The 21,636-nt window shown below is 34.3% G+C and overlaps 1 protein-coding gene across 4 annotated transcripts in view; it reads right to left on the reverse strand.

The window, feature by feature from the left end:
- The window catches only part of in (inturned planar cell polarity protein), a 666,765-nt gene that overhangs the window by 17,413 nt on the left and 627,716 nt on the right, over positions 1 to 21,636 (reverse strand). For all 4 annotated transcript variants that reach the window (XM_081752327.1, XM_081752329.1, XM_081752330.1 and 1 more), the window contains exons 18-20: positions 14,823 to 14,917; positions 10,998 to 11,184; positions 8,037 to 8,182 (exon numbers count right to left, since the gene is read on the reverse strand). In XM_081752327.1, the coding sequence (XP_081608453.1) occupies positions 8,037 to 8,182; positions 10,998 to 11,184; positions 14,823 to 14,917 (428 nt within the window). The remainder of the gene's footprint in view (positions 1 to 8,036; positions 8,183 to 10,997; positions 11,185 to 14,822; positions 14,918 to 21,636) is intronic.

The raw sequence follows: 21,636 nt of genomic DNA on the forward strand, positions 1-21,636 counted from the left end.
ATAAGGTATGTTAATATATTTAATATATTGTAGTAATTTATTTTGTATTGTATATTGTTATAACTTAATCTATATTCATTATTTTTATATGAGAATAGCAAAACATGATATGTACATTTTACAGGCAAGGAAATTATTAGCAAGAAATATGTAAGTAAAAAACTAGTACTCACAGCAAAAAACCAAATTATTACTTTAGAAAGCGCTTTCAGAAAACTCTATTCCATCTTCTGACTAGATACAGTTCGAGGAGGATTTTAAAACACAGGGGAGAAATGTGGATAGGTAAAAAATGGTTAAAGGATTTTACAAACGAAGCACAAATCTTCCTGTCGGAAATGGATTAATATTAATGGTCACTCATTTGTCACTATTCATTGTTATTCACTGTTTTTACTGATCCGCAACAAAGTAGTGGCATTTATCGTGTTAAGTGTCAATGTGACAAAATATATAAGTCAAACAAAAAGGAATATTGGTACCAGAATAGCTGAGCACATCCGTACATCTAAATCTCGTAGTTTACAACTGTTATCTGGATTCAAAGCGCATCTTAAAGACAATAATCAGAACATTGGTAATTCATGTTTGGTAGAGAAAGCAAAAACAACAACGGAACGAAAAATTAAAGAAGCCTATTACATTAATAAAGAGAAATCTACACTCAAGTTAAATAAAGGAGACATAAATACGTTTTCGAGCAGCTTTTTTTACTACTTATTTTCGGCATCTGGATGGTAATAAAAAAACAGTGAACAATAGTAAACAGAGACAAGTGAGTGGCCATTAATATTAGTTCATTTCCGATAAGGGGACTTGTGCTTTGCATTTTTTAAACACTTTTACTCATTTTTACCTATCTACATGTCTCCCTCATGTTTTAAAATTCTCCTTGAACTGTGTCTAGGATGAAAATGGAATAGAGTTTTCCGAAAGCGCTTCCTATTGTAAAACTTTTTTTTTCGGCGAGTACTAGCCTTTTGCTTATATATTTCTTGCTAAATATTATCACCGCTCGCAATACTATGATAAGGAAACTATTACTTTACAAATTAAATCTAAAGGAGGATAGCAAAATATGATATGAAACTTTTTGGTCATTTTCTGACTTTTCCTTCTGGTGATTGGTCACACCGACCGAGAGAATTATTCTAGAAAATGTTGATAATGGCTTAATTAAAAAAAAAAAATCCGTATTTAGCAATACACAATTTCGTTTTCTCCAATGAACTGAAAGCATTTTAAATGTAATGCATAAATATAATTTATTTACCTGCACAAAGTACATATGGGACAACGATTACTTTTACGGAAAAGAATTCCCTGACTTTTCCTGGTTTCCAGGAACTTTTTTGAAATTTTCTCTGATATGCAATTAGCAAGTTCACGGGATTAGCACAAACTTTCCTATTTTCATGGAAAAACAAAGTCGAGAAAGTATGAATACGATGATACATAAGATAACATACTTTTCTCCTAATTAGGACAATGAATAATATAAAAACAAATACAACGTATTATTATGAAATTACAGAAAACTTAATAGAAACTTAGACACAAAGCAAGAAATTAAATACCTTCTTTAAAACTTGAACTTGTAACGTTAGTCACACGATGAAGTCTTCATCTCATATGAAAGGAAAACGTAACAGTGAGATATTCACCGAAAAAGGTTGGATGTACACTCATGTCCAAGATGACTGTCGCATATGTATAACTGTCTTCTTGTAAGAATATAACTTGTTAATGATTAAGCAGGGTACTTTTAATACTCACACTATGTATATAATCGGGAAATGTATATTTGTGGTAAATTTCATAGGAAAAGAATTATAAATACGAAAATTAGAATGAATAAAACAAAATGTTGCTAAATTGACAAGAAAGTTTTATTTTCGTTTTATTGTTCTTATTTACTGCTCTTTTGACATGGCTTTGCCGATTATACACATACTAACATTATAAGAAATACCGGGACAATTCGTTATCAAATTATATTCCTACAACAACATATTTATAGGCATGCGACAATAATTTTGGACACGAGTGTACATATAACTGGTTGTTCTATGTTAACGACATAATCTTTAGAAAAAAATCAATAGTATTATGTAATTCATTTCACTTCTCCAAACGCTTCATTTCCTCATCAATATTACACAATTTCCTCATCACAGTTTCATTACTTTAGTCTTCTTAGCTTGAAGCTCATAAAGAATTATCTTTATTTTCCTGTCTTCATCTTCTTTTTGTTTCTTTTCCTCACCCACTTGTTTTTGATTTGTTGTACCTGTAAAACGAGGACGAGTATTTCATGCATAATAAATCATGGATTTCCTTCTAGATAGTTTCCCTGGGTCACCAGAAGCTACTGTATCGTACACACGTCTGCGTGCTACTAAAGTTTGTTCTTTTAAATAATCTGTTACACATTATGTATTGATTGAAAATCCTCTCTCTAGATTGGAATTTTCACGAGAGAAATCAAGATCATCTTAACAAATTCTTTTATATCATTGCACTCTGAGATATCTCAATTATTTAGCTAAAATCCATCCAAACGCTGACATGTTCTGAATACTGACTCAATTGTTTTAAAATTTGGTATCGAACGAAACTCTGAACTGCCTCACACCTCCATCTGTTCTATTGCTATCTAACCCATTTGTTTCAACTAGTTTATCTAAATGAGATTTCATGCGATTCACTAGAACATCAGATTCTTCAGATATATTAAGAACCAAACAAGAAAGAGCTTAGTCAATTTACAATTTCAAAGTGACTTCTCCAAAAGTTTTAGAACAAATTGCTCAAGACACTTTCTACAATTTTGTCGAAAATCCAAAATGTCCAAATCCGTTATTGGTTGGCATTTCTTACAGTCAGTGTGTGTAGCAAAAACCGATGTCAACGTTTTTCACAGGAAGATTTCTTCATTTTCCACATTAATTCGTATACATGAACTCGAAGAACTAAAAGCTTCAGGTTTCACAACCTTTTGCATCAATTTTCTCTCACATCCGATAAAGTATTGTAAAGAAATGGTCTGGAAGGTGCACCAGTCTGAAATTCAGTAGGGAAAAGTTCTCTTTCTGAAGCAAGTGCTTCACAAAATGTAAGTTGAGGAATAAGCATTTATCTTCATACAATATACCAGACACAAACTAACAGTTTGAAGAATTCAGAACTATCTAATATGTCAAAAGCTCGCTGAGCAATACTATTATTTTCAAGCAAACAAAAAACAAAACTTCACTGAAAAATTTCCTGAATCTCTATAGGTGTATCCCGCATGACGTCCTGGAACATTCTTAAATAAGTTATGCAGAGCTCTTACAAATTCAGCCATTTTCCAATTTGTTATGCTCCAAGCGAAGTAAGTAACTAACAACTTCCTGTATCAGGTATTATAGGGTCGTTTGGCGACGTTTTGATATTTAACTTGAAGGTATTTACATTGGAAACATCTATTAACATTTGAAAGACTATTTTTAAGTTCAGCGTTGAATTCGCCTCTTTCAAAGCGATTAAAAGATACAATATGTAGAATTCCCTAACAACGCCGATGTTATATAACGGTTCGCACTTGCTCTTTCACGCTACTTCAAAATCCCACAATTATGTTCCCTCCAAAAACTGAATTTGTTTACTTCTAAAGTATGGTGACAATAATCCATAAACGAAAGTGTTGTGCTTATTTTGTCACGTGGAATATGCATTTTCCTGGCAATTTCACTGACTGGGAACATAAATTTGAATATTTTGATATTTTTAGCAGCAGTAAGCATTGATGTGGCATTACATTTTGATTTGCTCTTGAAATCATATATATATATATATATATATATATATATATATATATTAAGAATTTCTCTAAACTACTTTGTTTCGTCTCCGCACTCATACCCACTTGCATCGTAGAACCCACCTATGAGTACGCATGCAACGTCACCAGAAACCGTTAAGTTCTGTACAGATGAGCAGATGACACTCCAAGGAAGAAGATACTGACTTGTTTTCTTATTCACGAAGGCATTAACTGTTTTGAATATTGAGTTGGATTCGGCTACCTGCGTATGTTTTTTGCCTTTCATGTGACTTGTTACAGCTTGCCGTTCGATGTTACTGAGCGAAAGGACGCTGCAACAAATGCTGCAGTGAGCTAAAATCTTGTCACGTGGCACTTCCCGAATCCACGACAAAAAATTATCTAAGAAACAGGGAGAATTGAGCGTGGTCTTGGAATACTTGGAAATTGTTTGGTATCTGCACAGGAACACTGGATATAACGAACACCGAACGCCACAAGGAGAGCTGTTACTATGCATCCTCCATCTCCTCTTCTCCCGTACCAATATACTGTCATAAAAAGCCTGTTGTTGACAATTGTATAAACATTTTCCTTTTGCTACGTACGTTGTCTCAGTCCACTGCATCAAATCAACTTGTATTTGTTAGTTCCTTTTCTCTTTGAGACAGCCACTTTCTTTGTTTAGTCTCCGTATTTTAGCATTGCTAAGTTTCTAAGATAAGAAATTAAAATAATGAAATATAATACGCTCACGCTCATAATACGCGATGATAAAGCGTATACACTCATTCTCAGGTTGCTATTTATTCATTTAGAATTTCTTGTAATAATGTCTTCATTACTTTCTTACTTCGCTCAGTTGGGTATTAACAAAATTCTATTTTTCAGCAACGAATATAATCGCGAAAGTAAACTCTCATGCCAGAAGGCGAGTAAAGAACAGCTTATTCCTGAGAAGAATAAAAGCTTGGAACATTATTTACACAGGCGATAGAAGTTAATTATTGCATATTTCGTAGTTTCACAATTCCCGAAGATGCCTTACAGTTATTGACAGACGAAAGCTCGTTGTCTAACATTTATACATCACATTATATCAATAGTTTAAAAAAAATATCAGAGGAAACGAAACATCTCCGAGAGCTTTCCCACTCGGTGTTTATTTACCACAAAACTAAAATCGTGTATCCACAGTTTTAATGACGGAACTTTGGCACCAGAAGTGAACGCTTTACCGACTCCACCGAATTTGTATTTTAGTATCAATATGCAAAATATTTCAAATCCGCACATCTAAAACATACTCGATCCCTTAGATCAGTTTTTTCATTGAATATAACACATGATAATGAACCGAAAGCAAGAAGGGACCTGTTTGCTTCCATAGATTCAAAACCCACGGAATTTGCCCAAAAATAAGATATAGAACGGCAACATACGAACATGATGGAAATTTCATTCATGATTTTTTTTCCCCCTACAGTGAAGGTATGAAGATGTAAACAACACAGTAATTGCACATCATGAAACTTCGTTACTCCCACACTGTACTGGAAACAAATGAATATTATTTTACGATAATTTCGCAAATTCTAACCGTCTCCTTTTCATTCATTTCGATGTGAATTGCTCAAAAGGAAGTCTTTGTTACGTATTTTTGGAGAGGAGTGTTCCCATTACACACTCTCCAAACCCCAGTAGAAAATATTTTCACATGCCTTATCTGAAAGAACCTTGTTTTATAATACTTTGAACATTTAGTATTATCACTGAAAAAGTATACAAAAATTTGGCTTAAAGAATTATTAAAGACAAAGAAAATGAAATTTAATCTGAATTCGTGTACCACAAATATTGTTCGCAAATACGCTACATCATTTTTAATGTCAGAATAGTTTTAAAATAAGAATAAACAATATATATATAAACTTATGAAACGTATTTAACGGATGCAATAACTTATGAAACTATTGAAATGACGAATACAAGATTGATGAAACAATTTACAACAATTTAATTGATAACATAAAGGAGTCACTTTAGTGAAAAAGAAAAGTATGTTGAAGCATAAAATTTTAATGAAACATAAAAATGTGATTCGTCTTAAAGGTTATTCATCCATTACCTTGCAAACTTTCTCCAAAAATGTTAAATTATTTTCATTAACATGCGACATCTGTTTACCAACTAAACATGGATACAGTGCTCGGTGACTTATTTTTCATTTAAATGTACAGCGCTCAGTAACTTGCTATTTTACAAAATCATGTCATGGAATTCACTATACGTACAATTAGTTACATTCGGTTACTTTTAGGTGTTTAAGATGTTCAGTATTCAACTGAGATTTCTTATCAGTCTACAGATTATTCATTATAGAAAATATTCTCTCGGAGCATTTGTGACAAGGACGCACATAGGCCTACTGAACTCCACAATATCACATACTTGGGAATATGGAATTGAATTTTCTTCAAAATACGTGAATAATTCACTCCATCATAATCTATTCTATCCTTAATTGAGCAGTGCTCCATTCTTTAATTTTTCAGAAGTAGCATACTCCTTTATATTTGTAATTTAATCAAACAGGCAGGAATTGTTTGCTTCTTTCCTGATTAGTGTACTTCAAGCTACTTTGAATATTATTCCATTTAATTACTGAATTAAGTTTCATCCAATTCAAAATATTAATGTCTGAGAAGGGTGTGTAATAACACTGCTCAAAATGCTCAATACAAGTTGAATAAAATGAACACACATATTTCTTAAAATTTGATATACATACTAACCCATTTTCTTCGTTTTTTTTAATGACAACTAAAAGAGTGAGAAAATACACAGTTGTATCTGTCAATCACTTTTGCTGATATCTGGCTGTGAGTACAATAGACCCATATTTCAGACAAAGGGTCATTGAAGAACGATGTAATGACACTTATCCTCTGATAGAAAAGACATTTGTAAGGCTGGATATAGTTTAAGTATAGGATATGTTCTATAGCTGGCAACAAAGGAAGCCATCTAGTTTTACTGAAGGAAAGGAGGTTCGGGTAAAGAAATATAGTCACAATTAAACTACAAAGAATTCTCGCACGCTGTACATAACCCTCCCTGTCTGTTCCCCTTCACACCAAGGTACATAAACAAGTAACACTACTGAAGAAAGTGAATATACTTTGCACCGCAAGTCACAAATGGGTGAAACAAATTAATTTGTATTATAATCAAATAATTTCATTTGTATTATAATTAATTAGACATGTAATTAATATTTGCACTTGTGGTTTACTTTTATTAACGTACAGTGAAACTTCCTGTACGTCTAAAGATATTTTTTAATGGATTTTCGAAGCGTGGGATTATTTTAAGGAATGAGGGAAAATTTAGACCGGCACGAGGAAACTTCTACTTAACTTGGTTAGCATCAGTGTCGTAACTTGAAACCTTTCCTATCTTACCGATATCTTAACAAGACCATCTCAGTAAAAACAATATATTGGAAAACAATGGTTGGTTGATTGTTCTTCTTTCCTAACACTTTTTTTCGGGGACTGTTGAAAAACACCCTGGTTCAGCATTCAGAAAAATTCAAAATTTGTGAATAAAGAATGAAATATTAAAATATTGCAAATAAGTTAATTCAGGACATTTTGCAGGACATTTTAAGAAAAGAAGTACATTTCTTGATTTTCTAGGTGCCTTCGCAACATGCAGGACAGGTCTTTGAAAAACAGTACTGTACTGAGACAATCAGTACGTCTGGTCACCCTACGAGAAACCCAAGACATGATTTATGAAATTATTCCACTGTTACTTTAAATTTTCACTATCTAGATTTAACTGTAGTTCTTTTTTTTTTTTTAATTCAAATAATTGTAGGTCTTTTAATAATGTCTTTGTAAATTATTGTCGGTTCCATGCAACACCTTAAAATCGTTTATATTATGCTTATTTCTTATAAATTCTGTTGCTACGCAAGACAATGGATCTACTTTATACGTCTTAACAATTTCTTCGGTTGTTACTTTTCTTAATTATGCGACTGTTGCTGTTGTAGATGTATCTACGTTGCATCTTTCCTTCTCTTACCGCACCTCCTACTCTCTGATAAAAGAATCAAGCAAGAATCTGAAATATCAACAACCATTTTGTACCTTCACATGGAGTTTTGACTATGTATATAATTATTTATATAGCTATAACAAGCACAAAATAAACATACCCTACAACCCAGTATGTTAACGGAACGTTAGATTTCTTTGCAGTTTCTCCCTCTGGTGCTGAACATTCGAACAACATGCCATGTTCTTTCACAGCCACAAATGATCGGTTCATCCAGGATTTTGTCATATCTTGACTTAACAGTTTCTGGAAATTAATTAGAAATAAATAAATAAATAAATAAATAAGCAAACACCTTCAACAAAACAGAAAATTTAATTTTTCAATCATCAGGAGTATTAGATAAATAAATTCACATACAATTATTATGCATGTAAATAAGTACGCCAATGTTTCTGCAGTTTATACTTTTCGTCCTCATGCACTACTTAGGTGAAGGAGGATGGGTTGTTGTTGTTGTTGTGTTGAATTTCAGTTTAGCGTCCCTTTTAGCAGCGAGGCTATGTGAGACGTGGACCTACTGATTAACGTGGAATCCGAACCACATGAGCCCCCACCGGGAATCGAACCCGGGTCTCCCGCGCCAAAGGCGCGTGCGCTAACCGCTTAGCCACGGATGAGCTCTGAAGGAGGATGGGATCTACTATTAAAATGAAATTCGAATCACTACTCTTGTTCATAATACTGAGGCATAATACGACCAGCAGTGTTTGAGAACTGAGGCTACGGGATAGACAACGACAGTAATGCCGACAGCATATTCCAGATGAAAACTATGATCCAAGAAACAAAAACCCTTAAACCCCAACTAAAGGCGGCATTTTAATATATACAATACTAGCAGAACGCCTACAACATTTTTCTGATTTCATGTACTTATCAACGCAAGATTAATTTCGCTGAAATTATGCTCATAAGTACTCACTAAATTTCGTCCTAAATAGCTTGTTACTACGTCAAGACTGAGTCGACTCACTTACGATTAAGCAAAACCGATAGGAGATACGGGGAAGGCGAATATAATCGATTCAACATCCCAAGAATAGGTTCCATCTACTTCGTTAACTCTCTATTGAAACCAGCATTGGTTCAAATTAGCAATGTCCGTTTTCAACGTTTATCGCCAAAGAACGTAAACGGTACCAGATAAGACAGAAGGTTTTTTTTTCAAACGATTTTGCGTCTCAAGACTACCAGCAACACACTATTAAAACCGAAACTGGTTCAAATTTACTATTATGAATATTTCCGATTTCAATACTGATTTCCATAGAAGAAAAACGGCCAGAGATATTGAGATGCGATTGTTTGCAATCGACTGATCTTCTCAGGAATAGGTTTCGTTTCCTTCATCAATCCTGTATTTAAACAGAAATGGTTCAAATTAATCATTTCCGGTTTCAACATTTATCGCTACAGAACAAAAAAGTAGTAGATATTGACAGCCAGTTTTCTGCAATCAATTCAGGGTCTCGAGAGAACATATAATCTCAACCCGCAACACTCTACCAAACCAGAAAAGTGGTTGAAATTTACTATTAAATCCGTTTTCGATACTGATTTCCATAGAGTAAAAACAGTAAGAGATATCGAAATGCGGTTTTCTGCACCATCTTCCATCTTTTCCGCTAACTTCGTATTCAAACCGGAAGTGGTTCATATTAATAATTTCAAGTTTCAAAATTTATTTCCAGAGAACAGAAACAGTAACAGATAGTGACAAATGGTGTTTTGCAATTGATACAACGTCTCAAGAACATATGTGTCATCACAGCCCGCAATACTCTACCGAAACCGAAAGTGGTCGAATTTACTAGTATTTTTCTTTCAATACTCATTTCTATGGAGCAAAAACTGTAACAAATATCGAGAAGCGTTATTCTGCAATTGATTCAGCGTCCTAAGAATATATTCTATCTCCTCCCTTAATCCTCTATTCAAACTAAAAGTGTTTTAAATTAACAATTTTTTGTTTTAACCTTTATCGGAATAGAACAAAAGCAGTCAGGGAGTAATGACTTTCGATATGGATTTAGTGTCCGAGAAACAGGTTCTATCTTTGAAATTATTATTCTATTTCAACCTGTAGTTGTAGATGTACTACTTCAAGTTTGAGTATTGAATTCGAATAAATTGGAAGTTTACAGTAGTTACATCCCGTGAAATGAAACTCACTTGCTTATAGTAAAAAAAGTTTACATACCAGGTTTTATTTTCCTAACTTGGCAGGATAGTGAGATACTAAATTTGTAGGATAATTTTGATTGCATCGCTCTTTCCCTTATTATATGCATTTTAATCAAAGTAAAATGCTGAAGTCATGTTTTGCCATGGTTCATTCATGTACCAAAAATAATCAAAATTTTGACACAATTTAAGAGTTGGCTGCCGAACAATGTTACTTTCATTTATATTTACATTAGAGATTACGTTGAGGATTTCCTGCAAATCATTACTGAGGACAAAATGTGGACGGTTCAGAAATGTCTTGGGTCCAAAGCAGTTAAACACTGTCAAAAATTTCAAGACATAACACAACTTTACTCGTGGTGACTGTGTTTTGGGCATTTTGTGTATGATGGATTTTTGTTTTCCTAATGAAATAGTAAATGCTACTTTTATCACACTATGCACAGAAGAAAAAGAAACAACGCAATAGCCCACAAAAATCTAGACGATGGGATATTCCTGCTTTGTGACAATGCGCCCTTGCACACTTTTAAGCAACATTAGAACCAGAAAATTCTTTGGACCAACCCTACATCACGGATCTGGTATTCTCACATTTTCATCATCAACGGTTTGATAAACGTATCCCCCTAAATAAGTACCTCAACAGAGAAGTGACTGCGTAAAGAAATAAAGTAAATATGAAACTTTGTCATATATGTAAATATATCAGACTAAATATAATATATACTCAAATATAAACATTATTAAATGAGAAATAAGGAATATTTTAACTTTCCCGTTAAAAGAACATAAATGGTCGCAATTTAATATTATTTATCATAAATATTAATCACACACATATATATACAGACACACACACAAAACTTACCTTAAATTTTATTGTATTTTGCAATAACGAGTGAATGATTTGAGAAGCTCTCCGAAAATTCTGCAAGATCTCCTGCAGTTTTTCAGATTTTACACTTCCTCTATTCACTGGAGGACATAGGAAAACACCTTCTGTTGAATCTAAGTGCACATAATGGAAAAGCACATTTTGACTGCCAGCAGTCAACCTAGAAATTAATCAAGAAACAGTAGATATCAATACATTATATGATTTGAAGCTAAGTCTGTAATAGGAAATCTTATAACTTGAAGAGGAAGTCTTTGTAGATTATACGAAGGTAAGTCAAAAATTATCCACAATTTTGACATAACTCTTCTTACATTGTTCATACTGACCTCTGTCCTCGCTTATTTAATTGTTATGTTATAAAAGTTTGGTTCATTTGTCTTCCTTTTGTTGCAGATAGCACATGGCCGCTCCATCAGAAGTTTGCACCTAAGAGGAACAACGAGCAGTAATCCGATTTTTGTAGTCCGAAAGTATATCAGGGACTGCAATCCATCAAAGACTTTCGGCACAACATGGAAACGCTGTCTTGCCGCAACGGAGTGTTTAACAGGACCATGTCACGCGTACGCTCAATGTAGTCATCATTTATGGCCGTAGGTGGTCGTTCGGTGCCTGCCTCATGCGTAACACTTATACGACCATTTCTGAATGTTTCAATCATTCGTAGATACTGCGTTGCAGCAAGACACTGTTCCCGTATTGTCCCGTAAGTCTTTGATGGATTGTAGCCCCTGCTCATTGTTCCTCTTCTAACCCTTTCGGGATTTTGGGTTTTTGGGGTATTTTTTAGACTTTCAGTCAAGCAGCTACTGCATCGTCGCTATTTATCCTAGAATCATGGTTCATACCTCATTCTCTTCAGAATGGAGCAGGCTTTCAAACGATACCACTTGCATGCCCATACCATATACCAGGAGAGGGAAAAGTGATGTCAAAAGGAAAATTTCGGGGGATTTTTTTTTCACACTTTGGTCCCCTCTGGAACGGCCCTGTGTGAACGTAGAGATCTCAAAAAAATCTGATAAATAGTACTTGGTCTGAATGTCTGTGCCAAATTTCAAATTTCTATTTTGAATAGTAGGGGCGGGAGAAATTTTATCAAGAATCAACAACAATGTCCCAAATTACCGCAAAAGACCATAATCTCAGGTAAAAAATTTCCTGAGACATCTCTATTTACCCTAGGACTATAATCCACCAATCATTCTCTTCAGAATAGAAGTGCCTTTCAGGCGGTAACATTCACATGTCTCCATCATGTATCTAAGGCGGGAAAATCCCGAAGAAAATTATTTTTTTGGTCAAAATATCCCTTTTCTCAATTTTTTGCCCCTCTGGACCCCCCTGTTTTAACGCAGAAATCTGAAAAAAAAATCTGGTAAATACTACTCGGTGGACTGAATATTTGTGCACAATTTAATCTTCTAGCTGCAAAAGTAAGACAAAAAAAAAAAAAAAAAAAAAAAAAAAAAAAAAAAAAAAAAAATGTTCCATATTTCCCTATACAGAAGTATATTTTGAGAAAAATTCCCTGAGACATCCCTAATTACCCTAGGGTCATTTCTTCGCCCATCATTCTCGTCAGAATAGAACTGCCTTTCAGACGGTACGACTTACGTGTCTCCATCATGTATCTAAGGCGAGAAAATCCCGAAGAACGGAATTTTTTGTTCAAAATATCCCTTTTTTCAACTTTTTGCCCCTCTGGACCCCCCCTGTTTTAACGCAGAGATTTGAAAAAAATCTGATAAATACTACTAGGTGGGCTGAATGTTTATGCACAATTTCAATCTTCTAGGTGCGAAAATAAGCCCGTCAAAAAAATAATGAATATAGGCTTAATAAAAGAAAATATATATTTTAAAATTATGACGTCACCACCTCCTATGTCTCGACGCAGGAAGGTGTGAAACCACACGTAAGGTCTTCTACAATGTCTCTAGACTTGAAAAAAAAAAAAAAAAAAAAAAAAAAACCGGACGTAAAAGCTCAAATAGGAGAGTTATAACGCAATGTACCATGAAACATCCGTATGGTACAAATTGTACCATAAAATACCGAAAGGGCTAATGAAGCCCTGCTCGTTGTTCCTTTTGATGCAAACTTCTAATGGAGCGGCCATGATTTAGCTTCAACAAAAGGAAGACAAATGGAGGAATCAGCATGACCACAATAGCACAACAATAAAATACACGAGGACAGAGGTCAGTATGAACAATATAAGAAGAGTTATGTTAAAATTGCGGATAATTTTTGACTTACCCTCGTATTTTTACCTCAACTTTCAAAATAACACTTAATGAAGAGTAATATGATTGTTTGGGCTTGTTACTTAAATAGTAGTATAAAAAGAAGGGTTAATGTTTTCAAAACCTTTTTTATTCACGCTAAATGACTACCCGTTTGATTAATGGACGGTCAAATCACTAAGTAATAAAACAATACGTCAAAAAAGATGAATAATTTGTTCCCCATTACTTTCTAAGTGATAAACAGCTATGAAGAGACATTCACAAAATTCATGAACAATATTTCAAGTATATTACTTGAAATCTTTTGCAATCAGACTTTCGTTGAGAGATAATTGAATTTTCAAATCGAATAACAAATATATTGACAAGAAATTACATATTACAAATCAAAGTATAAGTACTTGTATGCAATATATACTAATAATTTAGTTACAGAAACATTTAAAACACGTGTATTTATAAGTGTCTCAAGGAAATTTAATGTGGACACACTAAGAAATGGCTATGAATGCAAAGATTTGTTGTGAAAGTAGTGCGGGATTCTTTAGTAAGCAATCCTTTTAGAGCTATAGTAATTTTGAATACAATATACATAAATTACAATTATATTGCACATACAATATATACAGGGTGTTACAAAAATACGTCACAATATTTGGGAACAGATTCCTCACATCAAAATAAGAAAAAGAGTTCATATAGACCCAGGGGCGGATGCAGGGGGGGGCGATCGCCTCCCCCCAGAAGAAACTTTTTTATTTTATATATATAAATAAAACCCATCTCAAAGTTTAGAGCCCTTAAAAGTAGCAGTATGACAACCCCCCCCCCCACACACACACACAAGTCGGTCCTGGATCCGCCCCTGTATAGACCTGTACTCAAAAGTGATATTTTCGGAGTTATAGGGTGCCGGAAACGTGAAACAGGTGAACTTTAAAAGTTTATAGTTCCACTACCGTGGGACCTATCGTAGTCGGGTCAAGACATAACTGAGGAACCGGTATGAGAACTCATGTTTAAGAATGCTCCAGTACTTGCACACCAATTTTTAGAGAAGTAGGTGGAGAGCAATAAAGTATTCCCAAGCAGTCTCTCTAAAAATGATTGTGTAAGTACCGGAAGTTCTGAAAGATAGATATTTGAATAGTTCACATACTAGTTCCTCCGTGATGTCTTGACCCGACTACGATCGATCCTATAGTAGTGGAACCATGGATCTTTCAAGTTCATTTTTTTTACGTTTTAGGCACCTTATAACTCAAAACTATGCACTTCCGACCACAGGTCCATATGAAGTTTTATTTTTTATTTTGATATGAGGAATCTATTCCCAAAATATCGTGACAAACTTTTGTAACGCCCTGTATACATATATACCATAGTATATACACATACTATAATAGACCACTAACAGATTTACACAATTTTCCTCTGAAATTCTTCCAATTTAAATTATAAATGTAAGTAGGATGTCAGATATATTGCATGTATCAACGGAAATAAAATTTAGAAGAAAACACATGAAGAAAAAAGTACTTACTTTGTGGGAATTACATCAGTGAAATCACTTGGAAGCGACTTTTTGACATCGGAAGTATCATAGGCACTTATTATGGGCTTATCACGGTTCTGACCCTGAAAGAAAAATAACAATATAAGCTCTCTTTTCTTTCTCTAAACTAAGTATTCATTTAACACGCTGATATTTCTAAAATAGTTGTTATAAGCGCGAGATCAAAAAACGGTTTGAAACTGTGAGAGAAAAGCTCGGACTATTGACTCTGCATACAATATTTCTTTACTTTACTTTTTCTACGTTATTTCTATATGACAATGCTTCTGTCACCTCGATTAACACGGTTCCTACTTCTTCTCATACGCTGTAGTATTTATCTTTTCTATTTTCTACATTTGCTTTGCGTCGATTTCTCTGCATGACGATCACAGAATATTCCTATTTCCTTGCAACGTTGTGAATCATCTCTTACAAGATCTAGGTGGCCTAATATTAATTATTCACAAATAATTTGGTAGCTTAATTTACTGGCAACAGTGAAATAGGTGTTACTTCTGTACATTGGACACTAAGAAATCAGAGTATATTTATGAAATCATGGTGATATTTTTTTAATTTAAGCAGTAACTTACTAACTCTATGGCTTAATGAACCCGAAGGTTCAGAGCCACAAAAACAAAAGACTGTGGTTGGATCCTATCCTGTGTGAAACCAGTCCAGGCGGGATTGTTCAATATTACTTCCTGAAGGTATTGTTGGATCAACAGGGTATCTACTCAAATTCCAAAATAAAATTTCGTGACTTTTTCGTGACCTTTTCTTTCCCAAACCATAAAATTTAGTAACATTCTGAAAAGCGAATTTGGGTGCGAATTGGGCCAAATTTTCATGCATGCGATAGAAACGTGCTTTGCTTGCGATTTGGTAGGGTCTAAAGCCGAAAATAGACATTTTTGGTGGTGAATTTTGACGTTTTATAGAAAAAAAATCCAGTCTATATCATATTTCTCCAGGTAAAGCAAATTCGTGACCCAAAAGCTAAATTTCGTTACTTTTTCTTGACTTTCATGACCGTTTTCTGATTTCGTGACTTTCGTGACCGATAGACACCCTGATCAAAAGATCCAATACAGGGTGTCCGGAATGGGACTGACGGTTTTTAAAAGTGTATAGTTTTAATATGGTCTAAGATACAGAAGAAAAGAAAAACACTCACATTCAAGGAAAACTTAAAAAGTTTTGTTCAGCAAATTTTCATACTTGAACAACTACCGGTGACGGCGCTAGTATCGCCGATAAACAGAAATGGCGTCAGCAGTCGAAAAGGCGCAATGCGTGTGGTGATTTGCAGAGACAAAAAGTGTTGTTCAAGTTCAACGAAACTTACGACGTGTTTACCACAAGGATCCTCTATCACGCAACAGTATCCAGGCGTGAAAGGATCATTTTTTATCAACGGGGAGTGTAGTGAAACAGCACAGCGGTGGTAAATCGCGTGTGTCAGAAGAAAATGTGGAAGCAATAAGAGAGTGTTTCTCTTGTAACCCTATGAAGTCAATTCGCGCAGCGAGCAGGCAATTGGAAATTTCAAAGTCAACAGTGCGCGATGTGGTACACAAACGATTACGTTTGCGCGCGTATAAGGCGCAATTCTTGCCCTTAATTAAGCCCAACGATAAGCCACAAAGAGCAGCAATTGCTACTGAAATTCTGGACAGGATTGATTATAAAAATAATATTTCCTATTGAAAGTTGTTTTCTCTGATGAGGCAACTTTCCACTTGTCTTACCTACTTACCTTCACTTGTCTTGCATTAACAGACACAATGTTAGGACATGGGGATCTGAGAATCCGCATGCTTACATAGAACATTTTAGAGGCAGTCCCAAATTGAATGTTTGGTATGCTTTAACACATAATGCAGTTATAGGCTCCTTCTGTTTCATAGAGCAAACCATAACAGGAAATGAGTTCTTAGACATGCTTCAACACTTTGCTATTCCCCAGTTACAACATTTGCAACCTCAAGTGATATTTTAATTGGATGATGCCCCGCCACATTGGAGCCTGCAAGCGAGGGAGTACCTTGATACTGAATTTCCTGGCCGTTGAATAGGCCGTGATGGTTCAATTAGGTGGCCTCCAGACTCTCCTGATGTTACCTCCTAGACTTCTTCCTGTGAGGGTATGTGAAAGACGTTGTGTATTCTGGTGAAAAGGTGATAATCTTGATGAACTGAAGAACCGTATTAGGAATGCGATTGCTTCAGTAACACCTCAGATGTTACAGAATACGTGGAGAGAGATTCAGTTCAGGGTAGATATTATAAGAGTTACAAATGGAGCTCACGTGGAGTTACACTGAGTTAGAATGACTTGTAAGTAAGACCAAATGAACTTTTTGAGTTCTTCTTTAAAATGCATATTTCCTTTGCTTCTGTATCTCTGACCATATTAAAACTATGCACTTTTAAAAACCGTCAATCCATTCCGGACACCCTGTATATTTCAACCAAAATTTTTCTTGTTGGCCTTATATCTGGAGAACTGCATACAGTGTAGCGAAACCCAAATTATCAGTAAACTCAGTACGATGTGCTTATTCCGTAGAAAATACGAAAACTCAATTTAGGGGCCGTTCAAAAATTTTGTGGTCCCTAATCCAAAAACTAATTATCAGCGCAAAAGATCCAATATATTTCAACAAAAATTTTTTTGTAGGCTTTATATGTGTGGAGAACTACATGTAGTGTACCCAAACCCAAACTATCAGTTAACTCAGTATGATGTGCTTATTCGTAAAAAATACGAAAACTTGATTTAGGGGCCGCTCAAAAATTTTGTGGCTCCTGATCCAAAAAACTAATTATTGATCAAGATTGCAATTTTTTGATCCATTTTTGGATCATTTTCCTAAAATTCCAGTTTTATATTATCTTCCTATCTTCTTCTAGGCCTACCTTAACCCAAAGACGTTTTAATCAGAACTCTATTCACCCTACGCAACATTCCAACATAAACATTGTGTTCATCTGAGACATTTTGATCTAATGATATTTATAATATCCGGCGAAGCAAATATATTGCTTACCGTAGTTCCGCATTCTGTAACGTTCTTCGTTCATTTGTTTTCTCATCCCTATGCGCTCCAAAAATTTTCCTCAAAATTTTTGTTACTGAACACCCTTAGTTTGTGACTGCCGTCCTGTTGAGTTCCTCGTTCTGTAATTTTCCCCTATTAATTTGTGTTTTCGTCCTTACTGGCTTCAAAACATTTCCTCAAACTTTAGTTATGGAACATTCTTCATTTGTGATTGTCCTCATGCTGAGTTCGAGTTCTGTTCACTTTTCTCCATTAACCTGTCTTTTTGTTAACTTTCTCCATTAACTTGTCTTTTCGTCCCTAGCGGCTTCAAAAATTTCCTCATAATTTTGTTATGGAACACCCTTAGTTTGTAACCGTCTGCCTGCTGAGTTCTGCTAAACTTTTTTTTTTTTTTCAATTGGCTCCAATAATTTTTCTCAAAACGTTGTTATGGAACATCCTTAGTTTTTGATTGTCTTCCTGCTAAATTCCGCGTTTTGTAACATTTTCCATTAACTTCTGTGTGTTTATCCCGTCTCTATTGACTTCAATAATTTTCTTCAAAACTTTATTCTGGATAGCCCTTCATTTGTGATGGTATCCTTGCTGAGTTCCAAGTTCTGTAACTTTCTCCATTAACTTGTTATTTCGTCCCTAGTGGCTACAAAATTTTTCCTCAAAACTTTGTTAATGGAACGTGTACGTCCATCATTTTGCTAATGAGCAATCGTCTCATTCATAGTGTATTATGAGTAGTGCTATGTTCTTGTAACAGACTTTCCAATGATAATGAAAAAAAATATAGGAGAATTCGTGAAGCTGTGGGAAAGGAATATTTCAATTATCCAATGGGTAGAAAAAAAATCACATGGAAATTACGCCAATTCTTACATTAATACACATTCTACTCTAAATATAACTAAATGGGTAATTATCTCGTTGTAAAATTTTATACTAGTTTCTTAGTGTTTTCGTACGTAGCTCACCAGTACTAATGACCATAAGGAAAGTGTAAAAAGGATCTGCACCAGAAAATCAGTGTTTGTAATTATACATCTCCAAGATATGAATAATTTCATAAGATCACTGGCAATAATTCCATTGACAAGATCCTATCATTTTTATGTTAATTCCTTTTTTACAGCAATTTTATTAGCTATCGCTTGTACGCTACATTATGGTAGTTAAAATTATATTTTTTTTATTTACATACAGTTCTGAGTAATAATGAAATAGTAATTATTTTTGTTTAATTATTTTAGCTGATATAACAAAGGGTGCTCAAATTCTTTTTTCTGCTTGACTACCTGCAGCAATGGTTGCTCCAAACCCAATATCTACATTAGTACATTCTTCTACTCTTGTAACTGCCGCTGTTTATTTACTGATTTGCTTTAGAGATGTTTTATTAAATGTATATGGTGAAGATGTACTGTTGCTGTTGTACGGGCTAACTATGTTTATGTCTACTAAACTCAGAAGAGTCTCCATTCAACCACACTACTGTGGAGACAAAAGACCTTTCAACCACCCATAGTTTATTTCCTTATGTTATTTTCACAAGTGGAAGTAGCAATGCTTAAAAAAAGTTTCGTTAAGATATGGGAAATATAGGAGTTTATAGGAAGAGATGCAAATATATAGGAAAAATAGGAAACAGAGGAGCATTGGAAAACTTGTTATAATTGTTAATGTTAAATTTCTCAATACGAATCGAGATAATAAGTTTCGGACCAAATAATAACATGAATTTCCCGCCACCAGTCTTCTTTTAATTTGCTCGCTTCTTTCATCCAATTTCGTTACAACTAAACCTAAGTATTTTACTGACCGAAATATGATATATATTTTAAGTAAAAACAATTTCGTAAAAAATACATATTTATATTATAAATGGAGCCTAGTCTTTTGCTATTGAAAAAAAAAAATGTTTATTTCACACCACGCAGGGTTTTACCTATCTGTATTACTCTCTCCTGATCTTGCCATGTGGCGTGACTCGTCAAGGTCGACGTACATTGGAAATAGGTAATGATAATGCATAATACTATGATTCGATTTGATGACTCCTAAAATTTATTTCACTATGCTTCCACTGGATATTTAAGCCGCCCTGAGTACGCCACCAGAGAAATTAATATGAGGTGGTAATCACCAGAAGAAGAAGGTACAACAAAGACTGGGATTTAAATCTTAAGAGTGCTTTAGATTGGTAAGTTTTCATTATAATAAAATATTTTCGAAGTGTATGTAACACTTTATCCTGGATGATTTTATTTTTGCATTAAATTAATCTAAACATTTGAGGTTGGAATATATTCAAGCCACCACAGTATTTAAATCTGTTCACTTCCTCTACTTTACTTCATTGATTCCAATGCTTCTGTTATCCCGATTAACTTGGTTCCTACTTGTTACCATACGCTTTTTTTTTTTTTTTTTTTTTTTTTACTGCGCTCTTATTTTTACCTTAATTTCTTTGCATAGTGTTAATAGAATATTTATCTTTTCGTATTAGGTACTGCTCTTAAATCATCCCTTATCGGCATAACTGGTAAGGTCATTCAACGTTAATCTTCTGCTGGTGCTGTCTTTGATTAATCCAAAGGAAAGATACAAAATAATGGTAATAAGGCGTTTCCCTGCTTCAGGCTGTTACGAATCCCGAAACACTTCCTCAACCTTCTTCGCATTTGTACCTTACTGCTGGTTTCGCTGATCTTTCAATTTTATTGCGAATTCCAGATTCCTCCAAAATGGAACATACGATCTCTCTTTTAACCAAGTCATAGATTTTTCTAATGTTTATAAATTAATAAGTAATCACTATTTATGTACATAGTTCCAAATACAGTGAGCAGGCCATTTTACATTCAAACATTTAATAACCATATCATAACAACAGAAAAATATTAGCAAGAAACTTAACAACATTTGTACATAAGAATATTTACAATTTAATTTTGCATAATTTTTCAGAGGTAAAAATATCTATGGCAGAATGGAAATGTGTTAAATTCAGTAGAAAGTCTCCACATGAGTGACCTCTGGACTATTGCAAGTCTAGGTTTGGAAAGATAGAATAGACTTACATGACGTACACGTAGTGCAAATGAATACTCGCAAATTAGGTGTGGAGTTACCATTTTATGAAGAAACAAAATATAGGCTTCTTTGGGACAAGTAATATATGAAATTTTTTATGATAGTTTCATTAATTGACCTACGTAGCTTCTAGTAGGAACTCTGTGACGAACGACTTAAAATTAGTAAAGAAAAATGTCCAACTTGGAAAGATGTGTGGAACAGACCTAGATCAAGGAATCAAAGAGTATTCCACTATAGGAGAAATCATCCTTAAAAATTTTGATAATCTGCTAATTTATAAAACATTCCATATTATTTCTTTCAGAGACTAGAAAGAGTATGTGTAGGGGAGGGGTTGCAGCAGCAATGTGTTCGTTGAAAGTAATAAAGTAATAAGCTAAGTTTGTCACGAATGATAACACCAAGATCACTACGACTTTGCACACTTTGAACAACTATATTTCTTTTTGAAGAAATCATAATAGAGGTGCATTTATTATCTAACACGATTTTCTGTACCTATTTACTGAGATTTAACTTCAATTGTCACGTTTTACATCAAGTAGAAAGTCATGAAGGGAATTTAGAAGAAGAATAGGATTTTGTTATGTAGAGATTTCTCTGATCCAGGACTGTAGGCAGAAATTTCATTTTGAAGGAGTGGA

The sequence above is a fragment of the Thermobia domestica genome, chromosome 3, assembly GCF_964235325.1.
Source record: "Thermobia domestica chromosome 3, izTheDome1.hap1.1, whole genome shotgun sequence".
Classification (NCBI taxonomy): Eukaryota; Metazoa; Arthropoda; class Insecta; order Zygentoma; family Lepismatidae; genus Thermobia; species Thermobia domestica.